This window comes from Dioscorea cayenensis, chromosome 11, assembly GCF_009730915.1.
Source record: "Dioscorea cayenensis subsp. rotundata cultivar TDr96_F1 chromosome 11, TDr96_F1_v2_PseudoChromosome.rev07_lg8_w22 25.fasta, whole genome shotgun sequence".
Classification (NCBI taxonomy): Eukaryota; Viridiplantae; Streptophyta; class Magnoliopsida; order Dioscoreales; family Dioscoreaceae; genus Dioscorea; species Dioscorea cayenensis.
The window spans coordinates 8,414,472-8,432,256 of record NC_052481.1 but is presented as its reverse complement, the minus strand read 5'-3'; the positions used below and the strand labels follow the sequence as shown (position 1 = coordinate 8,432,256).

The 17,785-nt window shown below is 32.2% G+C and overlaps 2 protein-coding genes across 2 annotated transcripts; one reads left to right on the top strand and one right to left on the bottom strand.

Moving 5' to 3' along the window:
* Nucleotides 1-745: 745 nt before the first annotated feature.
* LOC120272635 (protein DETOXIFICATION 33-like) lies at nt 746-6,114 on the top strand. The gene is made up of 9 exons (XM_039279504.1): nt 746-1,133; nt 3,270-3,811; nt 3,918-4,004; nt 4,141-4,197; nt 4,300-4,538; nt 4,651-4,769; nt 4,855-4,941; nt 5,722-5,790; nt 5,870-6,114. Exons 1-9 carry the CDS (start codon nt 852-854, stop codon nt 5,906-5,908), a joined length of 1,521 nt encoding a protein of 506 aa, XP_039135438.1. The 5' UTR covers nt 746-851; the 3' UTR covers nt 5,909-6,114.
* A 661-nt stretch (nt 6,115-6,775) lies between these two features.
* Nucleotides 6,776-12,381, bottom strand: LOC120272458. The gene is made up of 6 exons (XM_039279283.1): nt 12,021-12,381; nt 11,853-11,876; nt 11,558-11,776; nt 8,298-8,414; nt 7,685-8,043; nt 6,776-7,602 (listed from the first exon to the last, which is right to left on the bottom strand). Exons 5-6 carry the CDS (start codon nt 8,030-8,032, stop codon nt 6,952-6,954), a joined length of 999 nt encoding a protein of 332 aa, XP_039135217.1. The 5' UTR covers nt 8,033-8,043; nt 8,298-8,414; nt 11,558-11,776; nt 11,853-11,876; nt 12,021-12,381; the 3' UTR covers nt 6,776-6,951.
* Between the last annotated feature and the right edge of the window lie 5,404 nt (nt 12,382-17,785).

The following is a 17,785-nucleotide window of genomic DNA, read 5'->3' as shown; positions in this document are numbered from 1 at the left end:
TAAAAAGGACAACCAATTATTGCTTGACAAGATCCTGCATCAATGTTTCTCCAAAAGACACCATGGCAATTGAGGCAATTTTTAAAAGTTTCACGGCTCAAAGTGACGGCAAGGACCTAAAATGATGAAGTTTAAAAAAGAGGGTCTGAATGGTATATAGTTTTGTCAAATAGATTTAAAGGTACGTTTGAAAAGTGACATGGACTAATAAATAATTTTTCCTAATAATAATAAAAATAATTCATAATTAATTTCAATAAATGCTTCAACGTCACCAACTTGTTCTAAAAACATAGTCTATTAAAAAAAAAAATCATTAAAGGCCTTCAATGAAAAAGACCAGCGCGTTCCAACTGGCATATGGAAATTTTATTTCTACTCCCGTTCTTTTTTATCTGTCGTGAATAACCGAAACTCACATACAAAAAAAATTGGTTATTTCACATAATTAAATAAAAAATTAGTTATCTTTCCAAAATCACCCCTAATTTTTATCTTCACATTTCTCTCTTATATTAAATTTCAAGAAAAAAATTAAATAAAGCGTCAAAAAAAAAATAATAAATGATTTTTGATGTTTAAAAATGATAGATAAAAAAAAATAATAATACAGTGATGATTTATATTAACACATCATGGTCCCATTCATTAGTTAGGTGTGCTTAAAGCCACATAATTAAATGAGTGTGGATAGACTCTTAAGTCCCCTCCACAAATAGTTCATGCCACTTACCACGCTCCTACAAAAAAAAGTCTCAATCAGAACAACTCCAAAGCAAATACAACTTTCCTAGTTCATAAATATTCCTTAGAGAGAAAGAAAAGAGAGGGAGAGAGATCATTAGCTAGCAATGGATGAAGAGCATGAACACATACAGACACCTCTCTTAACTCCAAGAGAGCATCATGAAGGAGACTTAGAGGAAATTAGGAGCTTCAGGCAACTTGCAAGGCAGACGTTGAAGGAGAATAAGAAACTATGGTACCTCGCCGGACCGGCAATCTTCACCTCACTGGCTCAGTACTCTCTCGGTGCCGTAACTCAAGTGTTCGCCGGCCATCTCACCACCTTAGAGCTCGATGCGGTGTCCACTGAGAACATGGTCATTGCTGGCCTTGCTTTCGGTGTTATGGTACGCTAGCATGTGCTTATCTTATTAAGTTGATTTTATTCTGGTTTTGCTATTATTTTTATTTTTCACTTTTTATAAATACGGTGATAAATATTGTTTATCAAAAGAAACATGCTCACCGGGTAGAACTCGTATGCTCTCATCCAGTGACATCAAGTTGTATAAATCATTAACCCACACTCAGGATTCGATACCATCACTATATTTAGTGAAATTTGAATTCAAAACACTTAAATATTTCATATATTTACTTTTCACAATAAGACTAATGCCGACTAATGATGTTAAATTATGAACCCTTTGACTGCTATTATTTTTATTGTATATGAATTAATTTACTATTTTTTAAATATTTTTGTAAATAATAATTTAGTTTTTTTTAATATGTTTTGGAAAAAAAAATTATAAAATTTTAATTAGCATTGATATGCCCAGCTTAATTTATTATCATGGGTCTTGTATCATAATAAATGCCATTGGACTTCTAATCAGTGATATTCAATAATTTGGAATTTTAATTTTAAAGAAGCAAACTAAAGAGACTAATTAAAATTACATGAATGCAATTTATGGTTTCATTACAATTTACGAGATTAATTATGCTATTATAAAAATTGACTTTTTGTACTTTCACATTTTGATTAGCTAGCCTTAATCTTGATGTAACTATAAAATTAATTATTTAATCCGTAATAAACAATTACGATTTAAGTTAATCGAAAGTTTTGCGTGCTGCACACGACTTTCAAATTATGTATAACTAAACCTCGTGAACTTAATCACATTATAATTTAATTATATTAGAGAGTTGACAATGGAATGCATGCATTTCATGCGTTATATTTCCAATTATCAAGTGGGTTTTTTTTTAAAATTAATTAGTTGGAGAATAAAAGTTACATATTTTTTTTTCTCCCATCTCTTTCTAATATTTGAAATTGATAATGTGCGTCATGAGTTAGGTTAGTTAATTATTTTAATTATGATGATCATCAAGCTATATGTGGATCTCAACATTTTATCATAAATCAAGAAAATTCAATTATGCCCACTTGTATATAATTAAATTAATGCATCATCTAAATTTTTTTGCATTATGACTTAATAATAAAATGTTTATAAGAACAATAGTCAATCACTGGGATAGTAATAGTTTCAAGTTCAATAATTGGATTGTACATGCCCAACCAAATAGTTATCTTCCTGACAAAAAATGACCCAACTAATTGAAATCTGAGTTTTTTAATATTTTCAATAATAAATAGCAAATTATTGACGCAATGTAGTTTATCATTTTTGAAAAAAAATTGATTATAATTTTCTAATTTAATATTATAAAACAATTATTGTGTATATAAATATACATTAATTAAGTATAATAAAATATTAATTATATGGTCATTTAAAATTTTAATTGAAGGATATTAACCTTCAATAAAAATAATGGTTTAACTTTCACTTTTGAATTTTATCATTCAAGTATATTTATTAATCTATTTATTTAAAATAAAATTTGCTATGGTCATTAAAAGCAATAGTTTGTTTCATATCACTAAATTTTAACTTAATTAATGATAGTCGATATTAAATATTTTTTAAAAAATTATTTTTAATTTCTAATGACTTTTTATTAGTATTAAATTAATTATTAATGTTTTTAAGAATTAATTATTGTATACATTTATTTAAACAATTAAATTATATATATGATACCGCTGTGGAATGTGTCAAAGTTTGAAATTGTCTTTTCGAGAAGCATAATTTTTGGTATGAAGAGCTAATATTTTAATATTAAAATCTTATTTTATTAGTTAATTATTTATATTAATAAATTAAAGAAAATTATTAAATATATTTATTTATATAAATAAATATTGTGAAAAGGGTACTGTACTGGGTTAATATATCCTACTGGCAATTGTGCAGCTTCAAAATCCAATTGTACTAGTTTATTTCCACTGAAGTAACCAGGGATACTAATTTAATCAAACAAAAAAAGAAAAGCAGAAAATTCTTTTCAACACCTTAAATCCTACTAATTAACTTAATATCAAGTCATATATTGCTGAAAAATATAGATAGTAATGAAAAACCAACTATATACGCATGATGAATTCTAATATATTCAATTCATAGCTGGGCATGGGAAGTGCACTGGAAACGCTATGCGGGCAAGCGTATGGAGCAAAGCAGCTACACATGCTGGGAGTTTACATGCAACGTTCATGGGTCATCCTCATCATAACCTCCCTTTTCTTGTTACCCATCTACCTTTTTGCAACTCCAGTACTCCATTTCTTTGGCCAAGACAATGAGATCTCAGCTCTGGCTGGCAAATTCTCACTCTACATGATCCCACAACTCTTTGCATACGCTCTCAACTTTCCCATCCAGAAGTTCTTGCAAGCTCAGAGCAAAGTCATGGTCATGGCCTTTGTGTCTGCTCTTGCTCTGCTGTTTCACGTCTTTCTCAGTTGGCTCTTGCTTGTGGCTTTCAACCTTGGTTTGGTGGGGGCTGCTGTTTCTTTGAACTTAGCTTGGATGATTGTGGTGCTTGGCCAGTTTGTGTACATTGCCATGGGCTATTGCCCTGGTGCTTGGAATGGTTTCAGTTTGGGAGCTTTCAGGGACCTTGGAGCCTTTGCCAGGCTCTCCATCGCCTCTGGGATCATGATGTGGTATATATATATATATATATATATATATAAAGTTTAAACAACTTCTCTTTTAGAAACAAACAGAATCTGATATTCTAACTAGTGGTACATGTGTTACTTGTTATAGCCTTGAAATGTGGTTCTATACAATCCTTATCACGCTAGTAGGCCAGTTGCCAAATCCAAAGATAGCTGTAGCTGCCATGTCAACCTGGTAAGATACTATATATTGGCTGAAGAAACATATCAAATAATAAAAGGAAATTAATATGTATATACTCGGTTAGTCACATATATATACATATATATATACACATATATTCTGTCATTAATTTGCTTGTGGCATGCAGTATTAACTTGTTGGGGTGGCAGCTGATGGTGTTCTTTGGTTTCAACGCTGCAATCAGGTTAAGCTTTGAGCTTTCACTTCCATCTCTATCAGTGAAGAATTCTTATAATGTCTTAGAATATTAATTTCTTAAAATGTACTTAAAACTATTATTCTTCAGTGTAAGAATATCTAATGAACTTGGAGCTGGAAGGCCAAGGGCAGCCAAGTTTTCCATAATCGTGGTTATTCTCTCTTCAGTAGTGATAGGCCTCATGTTCTTCATCACAGTATTGGTTCTGAGAGATGTGTATGGAATTCCATTCACTAATAACCCAGAAGTTGTGCATGCTGTCTCTGATCTTGCCCTTGTCTTTGCCCTCAGTCTCCTTCTCAACAGTGTCCAACCAGTGTTAACAGGTAATTAAAAACTTTAAGTATTACATAACATGACTAAAATATATTAAATTGGAGTTCATGAACACTTGTTTAATTTAGAGTTTCACGTATGCATGTGCATGCATCCATGCAGGAGTCGCAGTGGGAGCAGGATGGCAATGGTTGGTGGCTTATATTAACATTGGATGCTATTATGTTTTTGGCATTCCATTAGGGTTTCTCTTGGCCGTTTACTTTAATTTGGGTGTTAAGGTATGATTAGTTTAAATTTAAAGGTTAAATAAATGCAATTAACTTCTTTACAGCTCTTTCTAATTGCATGCATGCATGTATGCAGGGCATGTGGAGTGGTATGCTGGCTGGGGTTTCCTTGCAAACATTGATTCTTCTTGGTATTACAGTGAGAACTAACTGGAACAAAGAGGTTTCTTCTTCTACTTTTTTGTGCTTTGTTTTTCTCTCTTTACCTTATTATTATAGTAACTAAAATATTCACATCGGTTTACTTAGTGAATATTAGTTAATTTTCACATGTCCTTTTTTAATTTATGTTTTAACTTGTGTTAAAATGACTTATTTTTTTTTGTTACCACTTTTGTATATCTTTATTATAAAAAATATAGTATATCAGTAAATATTAGATGTATGGTTAATTTTAATAAATAAATTATAGATATTTTATTAAGAACGACAATTGTATATAATTGATTTTAATGAAAGTTTATGGACTTCTATTGAAAATAGAAAATATTCTCATATTTTACATCTAATTTTGGATGACATTCATGATTACAAAAAAATTTATAATTTCACCATAGTTATACCATGCATTAAAATTGCTTAAAAAAGTGGTGGAAAGTAATAAGATTAGTTCCATCACATTTTAAAACCCATGATTATTTATTTATATCAGCATATATTTTAATTAAACAATTAATGTTACTCAAAACATTAGCTAGTTATTTCTTATTGTATAATTAATGTTGATTATGATAACTATATAGGCTGAAAAGTCTAATTAATACTGAAAGGATACATAATCATATTAAACATGATTTTGATTAGGATCTTTAATTAATACACCTTGATTTTCAACTGATTAGCACTTCAGAAATTCCTATTGAAATTCCAATTAATTCAACAAGTACTATAAGGTATTAATTTATGTGGATATTTATGTACTTATATTTAATTTACATTTTAGGCATTATCAGCTGAGTCTAGAATAAGAAAATGGGGAGGATCTGTGGATGAACCAAGAACAATATTCAAGGTATTACTACTCATGATCAATTTGAATATAAAAAAGCAAATAATAAATTTTTTAATTTGTGTGGTTTATTTCATTGCAGGATATTAATTTCTTGAAGAGTAAAGAAATTGGAGTTTGATTGCAAAGATCGTGATCAATATAAATAGAGTGTTGTTTTTGTGAGTGGTTTGAAAATTTTACCAATTTGAGAGTTTGCTGAAATTAATAAATGATATTGCAGGCTTTTCATTGGATTTTGAGTTAAAGAGGAAAAATTAATATTGAAGAAAGTTGTATTATTGATTCGTATATGATTGATCTTCATGGTTAGTCACTTTTTATTTATGTGAGATATGATCAAACGAAGACAAATAAATAAATTAAGGCCCCGTTTGGATCACGGAATGGGAATGGGAGTGGGAATAGGAATTGGAATGGTAATGGTAATGGGAATGGTAATGGTAATGAAAAAGTTGTTTGGTTGGAAGGAATAAATATTGGGAATAGAGAAAGTGGTATAAAGAATTGAATGTAAAATTACTTTAATGCCCTCAACCAAAACAATAATAATATTTTATATATAAATTGACTACATATAAATAAATATTTATATCTTATAATTGTGCTAATTAATTATTTAGAAAAAAATAATTTATTTTTATCATTATCCACTTTAATTATTATAATTAATTATTTTACATAATTATTATTGTTTAAATTATTTTATAATGTTATCTATGAATATTTAAAATTATTATTTCATTTTAACCACGTTTATTTTCACAACTATTGCTCATATGAAATTATTAATATAATTAAATATTTTATATGTAATAGATAGGATGGATATCACTCCCATAGTTCCTAAATGGGACTTTGGCTTTGGCATGAGAAAACCTTGACAATTGTACATATATTCTTATATATCAGTACATCTGTGAATGGAGAAAAATAAACACATTATGTAACAATAACCAATACCCACAATAGCAACTTACCATAGTACAAAATATCATAATACAACTCCATGACCTAGTAGTCATAAAACAATACATCACTAATACCATAGTACTAACGAAGTCCATAATCAAAAGTCCACATAAGCCAAGTACCAACTAAGTCCATAATCAAAAGACCACAACCACACAATCACCAAACCTAAAACATGTATACAAATGTGGCTTACATGTTAGGTGGATGAAATGACATTCTCGCTAAAATCAAACGACAAAAACGAAGCTTCTTGTCATTTGGCAAGTCCCAAAACATGTCGAGTTCATTTTCATCTTTTCGCAAAAATTGTATTACAACTAGTGCATCATCCTCCGATAAACCATCAATGTTGAAGACGACTTCATTTAGCAATCTTTTCCTTTCCTCAAACTCTTTCTTCTTTTCATCAGCCTCTTTGCGGGACGCTTCCATGAGAGCAACAGTCTCAGCGTTACGAACCGCGCAATCTGCTATCGCCTTAAGTCCTGGCCCAACTACCTCCACGAATTGCGCTATTTTTTCAGAAATTACCTCGAGTGATGTGTCATTGGCAAGACCCTTTTTTTTTCGGCGTTTAGATGTTGAGGACGCATTATTTTCTGAAGTCATGGGTGATGAGGGATCAATAGGTTCTTGCATGAATGCAAAAAAATCATCGCTTGGAAGTTGAGATGGGCCTGTATTCTCCTCAAAACTAGTGTTTTCATGCATATACTGAGTTGCATCATCTCCCAAATCACCTCTTGCATTACCATGAGCTCGATCTTTTGTGAAGACCGGAGCAAGTTCATTGAAAAAGGGAAAAGATTTCCCATAAAGGCCGGCAGCTTCTTTGTGATTCTACATGATAATAATTAAGAAAGTTAACATCAAAAGCAACAAATAAAGACCTTTAGTTAATATGAAATTTAATTATAATTACCTTGACATACTCGTCATATGAGCTTTTCTCACACTCAATTGTGCTATTTTCATGGTTCCAAACAAAGCCACTTATGCATAGAAGATCGGCAATAGCTGTAGTCTGTCTCCTTAACAATTTCACTCGAGACTCAATGTTTGGCATGGCCTTCAGTGTAGTTCGTGGAATCTTTGCCTTAATCATTCTCTCCAACTGAAATAAGTACCCATTCCGAAATCCATTCTCACTCCGCCACATAGCATCTATGGATAACTCAACTAAGGCTTCAATTAGGGCCTTATCTTCCTCAATAGTCCAATAATGTTTGTTTTGTCCCCTTCCCCTATGTTGAGATTCTCCAGTATCCATTCTTGAAAAACCTGAAAACAATAAGTCAGGAAATACCCACCGTATACATATGGGATATAACTAAGTCAGGAAATCTTATATAGACATCTTACATACAACAAATGAGAAATGCTAGTTTATAGTAGTGTACAAGCCACATATATATTGAAAACATAAAGATAAGGACTTCAGCAATGATGTGCAGATTGGTAGTAAGTATGTTCAATTGCATTAAAAAAAGGTCCATCTTTCCACCATTACTCAACCGACACAAGCAAAGGGATACCTTTTCGTTTTCCTCTGTAGATTAGGGTTTCAGTATTGGGAAGTGATGCTTTGTCTCCACAATAATGATGGTTTTTGTCTTCTAATCACTATGACATATAAGATAAGTATCTGGAATCTGCAAGTCAGAATACAATGCATCATCAGTACATAAAAATAAAGTACAGAAATAGGTCCTAAAAATTTAAACACAGAAATAGGTCCTAAAAATTTAAACACATATCAAGAAAAATGGCATGTTCCAAATTAAAAAAAAAATAATGAATTTAACCAACAACAAAAAGGTTTCACCAATATTTATAAAGGAAAAAAAATACAACATCAAAAAGGTTTCACCAACATCTATAAAGAAAAAAAATACAAGTAAAAAAATACAACATCAAAAAGGTTTCAAATTTACACGTGAAATGCAAATAATAAATTTCAAATTTATACCTTCTTTGAATTTACTTTGATATTTACACTAGGGAACAAAACCCAATACCCATTGTTCATGTCATCTTCTCCTCATCAGGAAAAACTGAAGAGGATATTAAAACATAATCATCTTAAAATTTTAACTAAATATGACTATGATATCCAAATTAGCTAGCTAGATACACAAGATTTGATCACAATTAAGGGCATTGATCAAAAAAGACTTCAGACGAAAATTTAATTAATACAATGCTTAAGCTTCAAGGCCCTGAAAATATGTGACTTTTAAGAAGAAAATTCAGTCAAGTTAACATTAACTCAATCACAGAAGATAACATTCAGACAAGTTAACCTTTGCTTTCTTCTTCAATACATACAGACAAATTATCAGTACAAACACCACAAACACGACATAGAAAAGCTGTGAATTACACATACATAGATAATAATTATCGAAAATCAATTACTAGAAAGATCACCACATCACAAGTTTAGTTTTGAGTACATATATATTAAATATCAAAAATCAAGTTGATCGCCATGTATAGAACATGACCATAGCCATGTCATTTCTAAATTGGCTCCATTCATCCGTTGGATCAACAACTACGTTGTTGTCAACATCATCTTCTGTGTTTTCTCCTAACATTAAACCATCAACTTCAACTTCTACGGGGTCTTCTTCCATCTCTCTTCTAATGAAGTTGTGTAGTAAGCAACATGTATTGATTATGCGCCTTGGTGTTGCTATGTTGTAAAAGCTTGGACTAGCTAGAATTTTCCATCGAATATTTAGAAGGGCAAAGGTTCTCTCAATTACATTTCTTGCACTAGCATGCTTTATATTAAAAAAACTCATGAGCCATGCGAGGTTGATGTCCATCAGCCCAAGAACTCAAATGATAGTGTTGTCCTTGAAAAGGGGCTAGAAATCCAGGATAATTTGCATAGTCAGAATCAACCAAATAGTAAAAGCCTAACATACAATTGAGTACATGTCATTAGCTAATGGTTTAAGGAACCATTTGGTTATTAATAATAAATTAGAAAAGTATTGAGAGTAAATTTTATTTACCATTTGGAACCTTCAATCCATTAGGTTTTGTAACCGCATCTCTAAGAACTCGACCATCATGCGCAGAGCCCTCCCAACCAGATAAGACATATATGAATTGCATATCTTGGCTACAAACAGATGAGTACATTAGTGGTGATTTCGATTTTTCTTGTTCTATATCTTGGTCGATCGACTTTTAGGCACATTTACTTTGATATGTGTGCCATCTAGTGCTCCAAGGCAATTCTACGTTGGGAACAAAAAGGTTATTACTTACTAACCATTGCTATGATTATTTCATTAAAAACATGTGGGTTTGAATTATTACCTTGAACCATTTCCACCGAAAAATCAATTGAATCCTCGAGGACGAGTTCTGGTTTCTTTAATAACACTTTTATGACAAAGAGTGATAGCCTTTTAAAACGGCATGGAAATGCCGACTAACTGCTTTCAGCAGATCGGACGAAATCAAACTTAATTACCCTATTCTTGACATGGTGTGCCACAATATTCAAAAAAACATTGCGATCATCTCCTCAACCAAAACATTTTCTTGTACCCACGCAAACCACCGGTAATGGTTAGCAATTTGCATAAACTATGGAAACATTGGCGATCCATGCGTAGTTTATCAATACACTGAATATCGCTTTCGTATACCAGTCGACGAAAGTATTCATATTGTTTGCGGCGCCTAACAGATGTCGTCTCAATCTCGTGTTGGACCATACTTTTTTGTATAGTGCTCTGCTTTATTGCATATGCGGCAATCATGACATTCAGTAGGAAAATATAACATATGGACATAAAATAATATAGTCTGAGTTCTTCCATATTGTCCATATTGTCCATATGAGTCCTTCTATATTGTCCAAATAAAAAAAAACATAATAAGATTATGAAAAATGTACAAAGACATGAAGCACATTCACTAGTACTTATGATTTTATTAGTTAAAGTAATTAATATCTTCATTGATAAGCTTCAGTATCCATCAAGTATTTTGTCACATATTATATTTTTCTTAGATGAACAATCAAGAACAAAATCTCAACAAGCATACATATCTTTTCTAGCAATCTACAAAAGATACAAACATGAATAATGTGAATAAAATGATAATACAAAAATCAGCACAAAAAAACATGAAACACACGCAATAGTGAGTATCCTATCTTAACCATAGAGATGCGGAAAAAAATTGTCAACTAATGAATTTATCAGTTAAAGTATTAATACTTTCATTGATAAACTTAAGTATCCATCTAGTATTTTGTTATATATTATATTTGTCTTAGATGAGCAACCAAGAAAAAAATCTCAACAAATTAACATACATATCTTTTCTAGCAATCTACAAAAGATACAAACATGAATAATGTGAATAACATAAAAAAAAAAATTACAAAATCAGCACAAAAAGATGAATCACACTTGATTTTAGTAGTTAAAGAAATTAATATTTTCATTGATAAACTTAACTATCCATGAAGTATTTTGTTATATATTATATTTTTCTTAGATGAACAACCAAGGACAAAATCTCAACAAACATACATATCTTTTTCTAGAAATCTAGAAACGTTACAAACATGAATAATATAGTAACATGAAAAAATTAAAAATAATACAAAATCAGCACAAAAACAGAAAAGGGAAAAAAAAGAGAAACTATGTGAAGATGATGAGTGTTGCTGAATAACTTTTGGAGTTTTTCATTGAAATTAGAGATAAGTTAGTTAATAATCACTAAAATGTATGTTTTCAGATTGAAGAGGGCTCACATGGGATTGTGCATGAATCCAAGAAGACAAGCATGTGCAAAAGTTGCTTCATTCAAGGCTTGTCTCTTTCATCAATTACTACCTTGAGAAGGCAATAAACAAGCATGCGTGGGTTGCTTCGTCTTCTTCTTTTTCAGATCTGTTACATCTGTAAGGACTTGGTGTCTTGTACAAGTAAAAAAACTATTGAACATGTTGTTTCTTGAAGTGCGTTCATCCCTAAATTCAGAATAAAATAGTTTCTTTCTTAAACTAAGGAATAATCTTCATTGTAAACCAGTGATGCTGGGCTAACCTGGCTTTCAGCTGTTGTCTCAATCTGCATTAATAAGAAGCTTGCTTTTAAACAAAAAAAAATTAATTAAAATAGAAATTGTTAGTAGTGGAGAAGAAGAAGAAAGATGAGATTTTTGGGAAAGAAAAGATGGAAATCGATAATTAGGCATGAGATGAGAGATCATACCTTCCTTCTTAGCGACCGGTAGGCAAATGCAAATGATGGTGAAGCTGAGATCCAAGCTCAGCAAGGGTGGCAAAGATAAACCATAAAGGCTGCGATTTCCGGTGGAAGAGCTGCCATTGAAGCGGTTGGAGAGAAGAGAAGGGATGGGCCCTTAGAGACAATTGTTGGAGACGTTGAAGTGGGGAGAGGCTGACGAGGAGATCGAGTTAGTCGAGGATGGGGCCTGTGAGGAGGTCGGAGGGGAGGTGATGACGTTCAAGTAGCCGCAACGGTCGACTTGAGGAGGCTAGGGATGAAGCCGGAGAGGAGAATGGATGATAAAAGAAAGGGCAAAATTGAGAAACTCAACCTGAAGCTTGGCATTACCCCCATTTTGCAAGGTAATGTCAAAGGCCTCAACAAGGACATCACATGCCATGGATTTAGGAATCTGTCAACAGTAAAATCTACCCAAACATGGGTTTAAATTGGTGGGGGTAATGAAGCCCATACCTAGGGCTTCATTGCCCTCATCCAAACGGGCTGTAAAGGTAATGCGGATTCAGGATTTTTGTTTTTTTGGGGTCAAACTAATATTAAATATGAAAATGTTATTAATATATATATAATTTTTAATTTCAATTTGAGTAAATTGTAAAAAATTTAAAATTTTAAACTGTATATATAAATTCCAACTGGCTTTTTTAAAATTTTAGTAGGGCTAGTTGCCCCAATTACTCCCAATGTGTATCTTAATAATCCTAGGAAGTTGCAATGTTTGCCTACATATAAATCTATTTGATGTTTTAATAGATATATTAATTATTTTAATTATTTTATTATATCTGATCCCATTTATATGAAATATAATATATACCATTTTCTTTAGTATTTGTACTTAAAACACTGATATTTTAGTTTTTTTTATTTTATTTTTACTACATTGAGAGTTTTTGTTTCTAAATATCTATTACTAAGATTTCTGATTAAAATGATTTATTTTTAATACTTAATTATTCGTGTGTTATTTTAAAAATAACACTAATGCAACCAATATAATTTGTATACAATAACAAAATCATATCACATGGGACTATAATAAAGGAGACACAATACTTGTGTAAGAATATGACTAAGGAGAAAAAACCCATCGGCCTATATTGTATAAAAACAAGATTGTATGTGTGTGTATACAGGAAAGATAGAGAATTTTGTGATGCAACTAAGGGAGAGAGCCCCTCTATTTATAGCCTAATAGGTACATTGATCATGGATATTAATTATGCATCAAATACCCTAGATTTGCACTTGGTTTTCTCTAGAATATTATTGGTCAAGATCCCAATATTCCTAGAACATTAATATTCTATCTTCTAGACCAAGAAAATCCCAATATTCCTAGAATATTTTGCCTTTTAGACTAAGGAAAAAAAGTATTTTGGATACTCCAAATCCATAGAATATTTCCTATCTAGTTTTGCTTTCACACCAAACAATCTCTCAGTTGAAACAAATCTTGGCATTAGTATCCCAAATGCACTCTCTTCCTTCACATCATGCCACCAGCTTGAAGTGTCAGACACTTAAACTATAGTATCTATTTCTCTTTAAGTGACACATTTGTCCTGATGTTTTCCACTTTTCCTCTATTCCTAACAATTTTCATTAACCAACGGCCACTCCTAGTTGACTAATATTGGAGCCCAGCTGAAGTAATTAACATTCTCAATTTGTTAGCAGTGATAATTTGCATGAGCATGTCTGTGGGATTCTCTATCCCTGCAATCTTTTACAACTATAATGTCCCTTTAATTATCACCTCACGGATATAACAACATTTTAGTTGGATGTGCTTTGTCCTCGAGTAAAATACTAGATTATTCATGGGGAAACTGTGCTTTAATTGCAAGTATACAATGTCCTATAACATTCTTCCCAATCTTCTTGAGAAAATTTAGTAATTGAACCATTTCTTTCTTGGCTCAAAAATTACCACGTGCTCCACCTCTGTTATTGAAGCACCAAGTATTTCTGGAATCTACACATCCAACTCATTGTAGTATCTTCCCATGTGAAGACATAGCTAGATGTGCTTTTCCAACTATCCAAGTCACCACTTAGGTCCACATCACCTAACTCTTGAAGCCTCACACTATCTTTCTTGAAGCACATGCACTATAATGTTCGAAGCGCCTTTCAAGTATCTCAACAACCATTTCAATATTGCCTCCCAATGGTAACACTGGTTTTACCACACAACGGCTCACAATTCCTATTGCATAAGAGATGTCAAGTCTAGTGCACACCATGGCATACATGAGCCTACCAATCACCGAGGGATAGGGCACGATTATCATATAATCAAGCTCTTCCTTCATTTTTGATGATTAGTCCTTCGAGAGCTTCAATTGTCCTCCTACGATGGAGTGCTTTTTGGCTTGCCATCTTGTACTTAAAGTTTCTCCAATAACTTATTGATGTACTTCTCCGATGATAGGTTAAGGGTGTTTACCGGCTAATTTAGAGAATCGTGCATGCTAAGAATTTGTTTTGTTAGGACTAAAACCTTAATATTAAAATCCTTTGCTAACTCATGCTTTAATATGTTGTTCTCCCTTATGCTAGCACCCACAATGAGCATATCATCCACATATAAAAGCAAAACAACATAGGAGTCAACAAAATCCTTGAAGTAGTAACAATGATCGATGTTACCTCTTTTAAACACACAATCACACATGAACTTGTCAAATTTCTTGTATCAATGCCTCAGAGCTTACTTCAAACTATATAAAATTTTTTCAACTTGCATACAAGACCCTCCTTTCCCTGAGCTTTGAACCCCTTGAGTTGCACTATGTAGATTACTTCTTCCAAGTCACTATATTAGAATTTGTCTTGATATCAAGTTGTGTTGAGTGTGAATTTTGAAATGTAACAATATTAAGAACTATGCAAATGGTTGCGAGTTTCACTTTGTGTAGTCAACACCTTTCTTTTGTAATAAACCCTTAATTACCAATCTTGCCTTATACCTCTTATTATCGTCCACCTCATTTTTAACTCAATCACTACACCATTGTGGTTATTTGGCGGCGTACTCTTCACGATGTTTTGCATAAAAGCTGTATGTATAGGGATGCTTTCTATCCAAAATGCCACCGAATGTCTGTGATTGATAACTTTTCATCTTGGCCGGCGTTTTAACTAACAAGCGCCAGCATCATTTTTACTTTAGTGGCATTTTTAATAGGAAATGACGGTAAAGTTCCCACATCCATGTAGAGAATTATGGCGCAAACAATTCCTGTGTGGATATTGCCGGTGTTTGAATGAAAAATACCACAGATAATATATTTTATTTTATTCATGACGTTCCTTTTGCAGTGTTTGTGGCAATTTACTTTGAAAACATCGGTCATTTTTGGGCCTTAACAGTGTTTTAAACACCAAACGCCACTATAGTTGCCTCCTTAGGTATCTTTGATGTGAGCGGCGTTTTAAGTAGTAAGCACCCGCAGAATTCCCTCTTATGCCATGTGGAATTTTGGGTGTGAATAAGTCTAGTATTGATGGCGTTTATGTAGAAAACGGCACAAATTGTTACAATTTATTTCTTCATGTCTTCCTTTGGTGGTGTTTTGCTATTTTCACTTAGAAAACAACCAGCCAAGTTTAGATATTACCGGTGTTGAGATGTTCAAATGCCACTGATGCGTACTAACTTAGCCTGCATTTTGTCTTTCAAACGCCATAATGTGTTAGACCCGTCTTTTAAAATTCCCCTTTTTCCTCTTTCTTCTCCAAGTCTTCCTCAACTTTGTCCTCCATAAATACAAAAGAAGAAGCACTCATTCTCCCAATGTGCATCTTTAGGTCCAGGTTACTACTCAGTTTACCGTCTTTGTGGCGGCTCTTGAAATGTTAGAGTTCATCCAATGCCTTTAATTGGTTGTGGGTTTGATAAAGTTTTCCATGTCATTACTTCATAGGAGGAGAGGGAGGAAACTTGTATTCGCAGAGGTAAATTGGTGGGGGGTTTTATCGCATGGTTTCAGATTATATATTTTTTTAACCTAAGTTTTGTTGTTTGATTGCTTTGTTTTTTCCCCTCTTTTTCATTTTCTAAAGAGATGAAGGCAAAGGAAACTGAGAAAATTATTCATGCATTGATATTAGTTTAGAGATTAGTGTTGAATTTTAATCTGCTATCATTTTTTTATTACTGAATTTTTCTATCTAGGGTTAGTGATCGATTACAATCTGAGAAACTTTTGGTCATAACCAGTAGTCTCTTCAATCTGATAAGGTTCAGAGAATTAGAAGGATGCTAGTTCATAGATGAATTCTCTGCAAATCTGTATGATTTCTTGTTCTTCTCCTTATTCATCAGTAATAAGTTTGTGTATGCGTATCAATAAGAAAAATTCAAGGGCTATGAATCTTTCATAAAAAAAAGTTATATAGATGTTAGTTCATAGACTAATTCTTTGAGATGTTATATGATGTTATAGTCTTGGCATTGTTTATCGGATGCTTGTTTAATTTGTCATTATTCCATATTTAAGTGGATTTTGTTTGTGAAATATGTTTGTTTAGTAGGAATACACACACACACACACACACACACACACACACACACACTTCTAAAATCTTAATTTGTCTGAACATGGGCGATATTTTTTATGCTTGAAAAACATCCAAAATTGCTTATATATCTAGGAGACCTATTCTTACTTATATGATGAATTTTCTGAAAATAAGTTAGTAACTAAGTGTCCATATTTTCATTAGCATGCACATCTTTCCTTTGCTTGAGCAGAAATCCAAGGGAGAGGAGATATTAGAACCCTAATCGCAGTCATCTCTTCATTTGCTCAAGGGACAACCCCAAGGAGAAGAGACATCAGAACTCTAATCATGTCAATCTGTTCTCTGTTTTGTGGTAATCTTTTCCTATTTCAATGCTATTTCTGCTCCTTTTTCTCTGTTTGTACTATAATTTTGGTTTGGTTGATGGAATTGATTTGGTTGACTTGCAGAGAGGAGGAGAGTTGAGGCTACAAGGATCCAAGAGAAGCATCCTGATAGGATTATGGTGAGAGATTATACGAATTTAATTGAATTGCATTTTTTTTGTGAGTGATTTCATATGTTTGGCTGTGTTCCTTGTGAAATATGTAGGTTATTTGTTGAGTTTTGTTGCTAATAGTCAAGCAAACAAAAAAATTAATTAATGAGTTTGTTTCTTTTTTCAAATGCACTCAGTTGATGTTTGTGCCTTGTTGTCTATCTTTTTGCTTTTAAATTCCACTATGAATCATATTTAATCTTGTTTGATGATTTTTGATACTTGAAAATTGAAAACATTAATTACTACAAGTACTTCATCCTAGCATAATATACTCTATTGCCCGTACAAGGATGATATGAACTATAAAAAATGAAAAGAATATGACAAATATCTCCATTTTTGTAGATAAAAGACTCAAAAAGGAAAAATAAAGTTTCGATGATGACCGTGAATATGGATATAAGAGGTTCTTAATTTGAGAGTCCATGTAATTCTTGCAACATTTTAGTGGAATCTACTCTACTATTGATAGAAGGATGATATGAACTATGGAAAAACAAGACAATAAAGATCATATGAAGTTGATAATAATTGAAGATAATAAAATTTCATATAGCTTGTATACTTTGAGGGAAAGTACTAATTAATAAAATCTTGCAAATTCTGAGTTCCTTACTTTAGGCTTATAGTAATTCAGTTCATCAATAAGGTT

Bases quoted from the DNA above. Each gene is read 5' to 3' on its own strand.
- LOC120272635 (XM_039279504.1), top strand. From the start codon at position 852: ATGGATGAAGAGCATGAACACATACAGACACCTCTCTTAACTCCAAGA. The intron at 1,134-3,269 runs GTACGCTAGCAT...TTCAATTCATAG, and splicing joins GCCTTGCTTTCGGTGTTATG to CTGGGCATGGGAAGTGCACT. The intron at 4,198-4,299 runs GTTAAGCTTTGA...ATTATTCTTCAG, and splicing joins GGTTTCAACGCTGCAATCAG to TGTAAGAATATCTAATGAAC.
- LOC120272458 (XM_039279283.1), bottom strand. From the start codon at position 8,032: ATGGATACTGGAGAATCTCAACATAGGGGAAGGGGACAAAACAAACAT. The intron at 7,603-7,684 runs GTAATTATAATT...ATTATCATGTAG, and splicing joins CATATGACGAGTATGTCAAG to AATCACAAAGAAGCTGCCGG.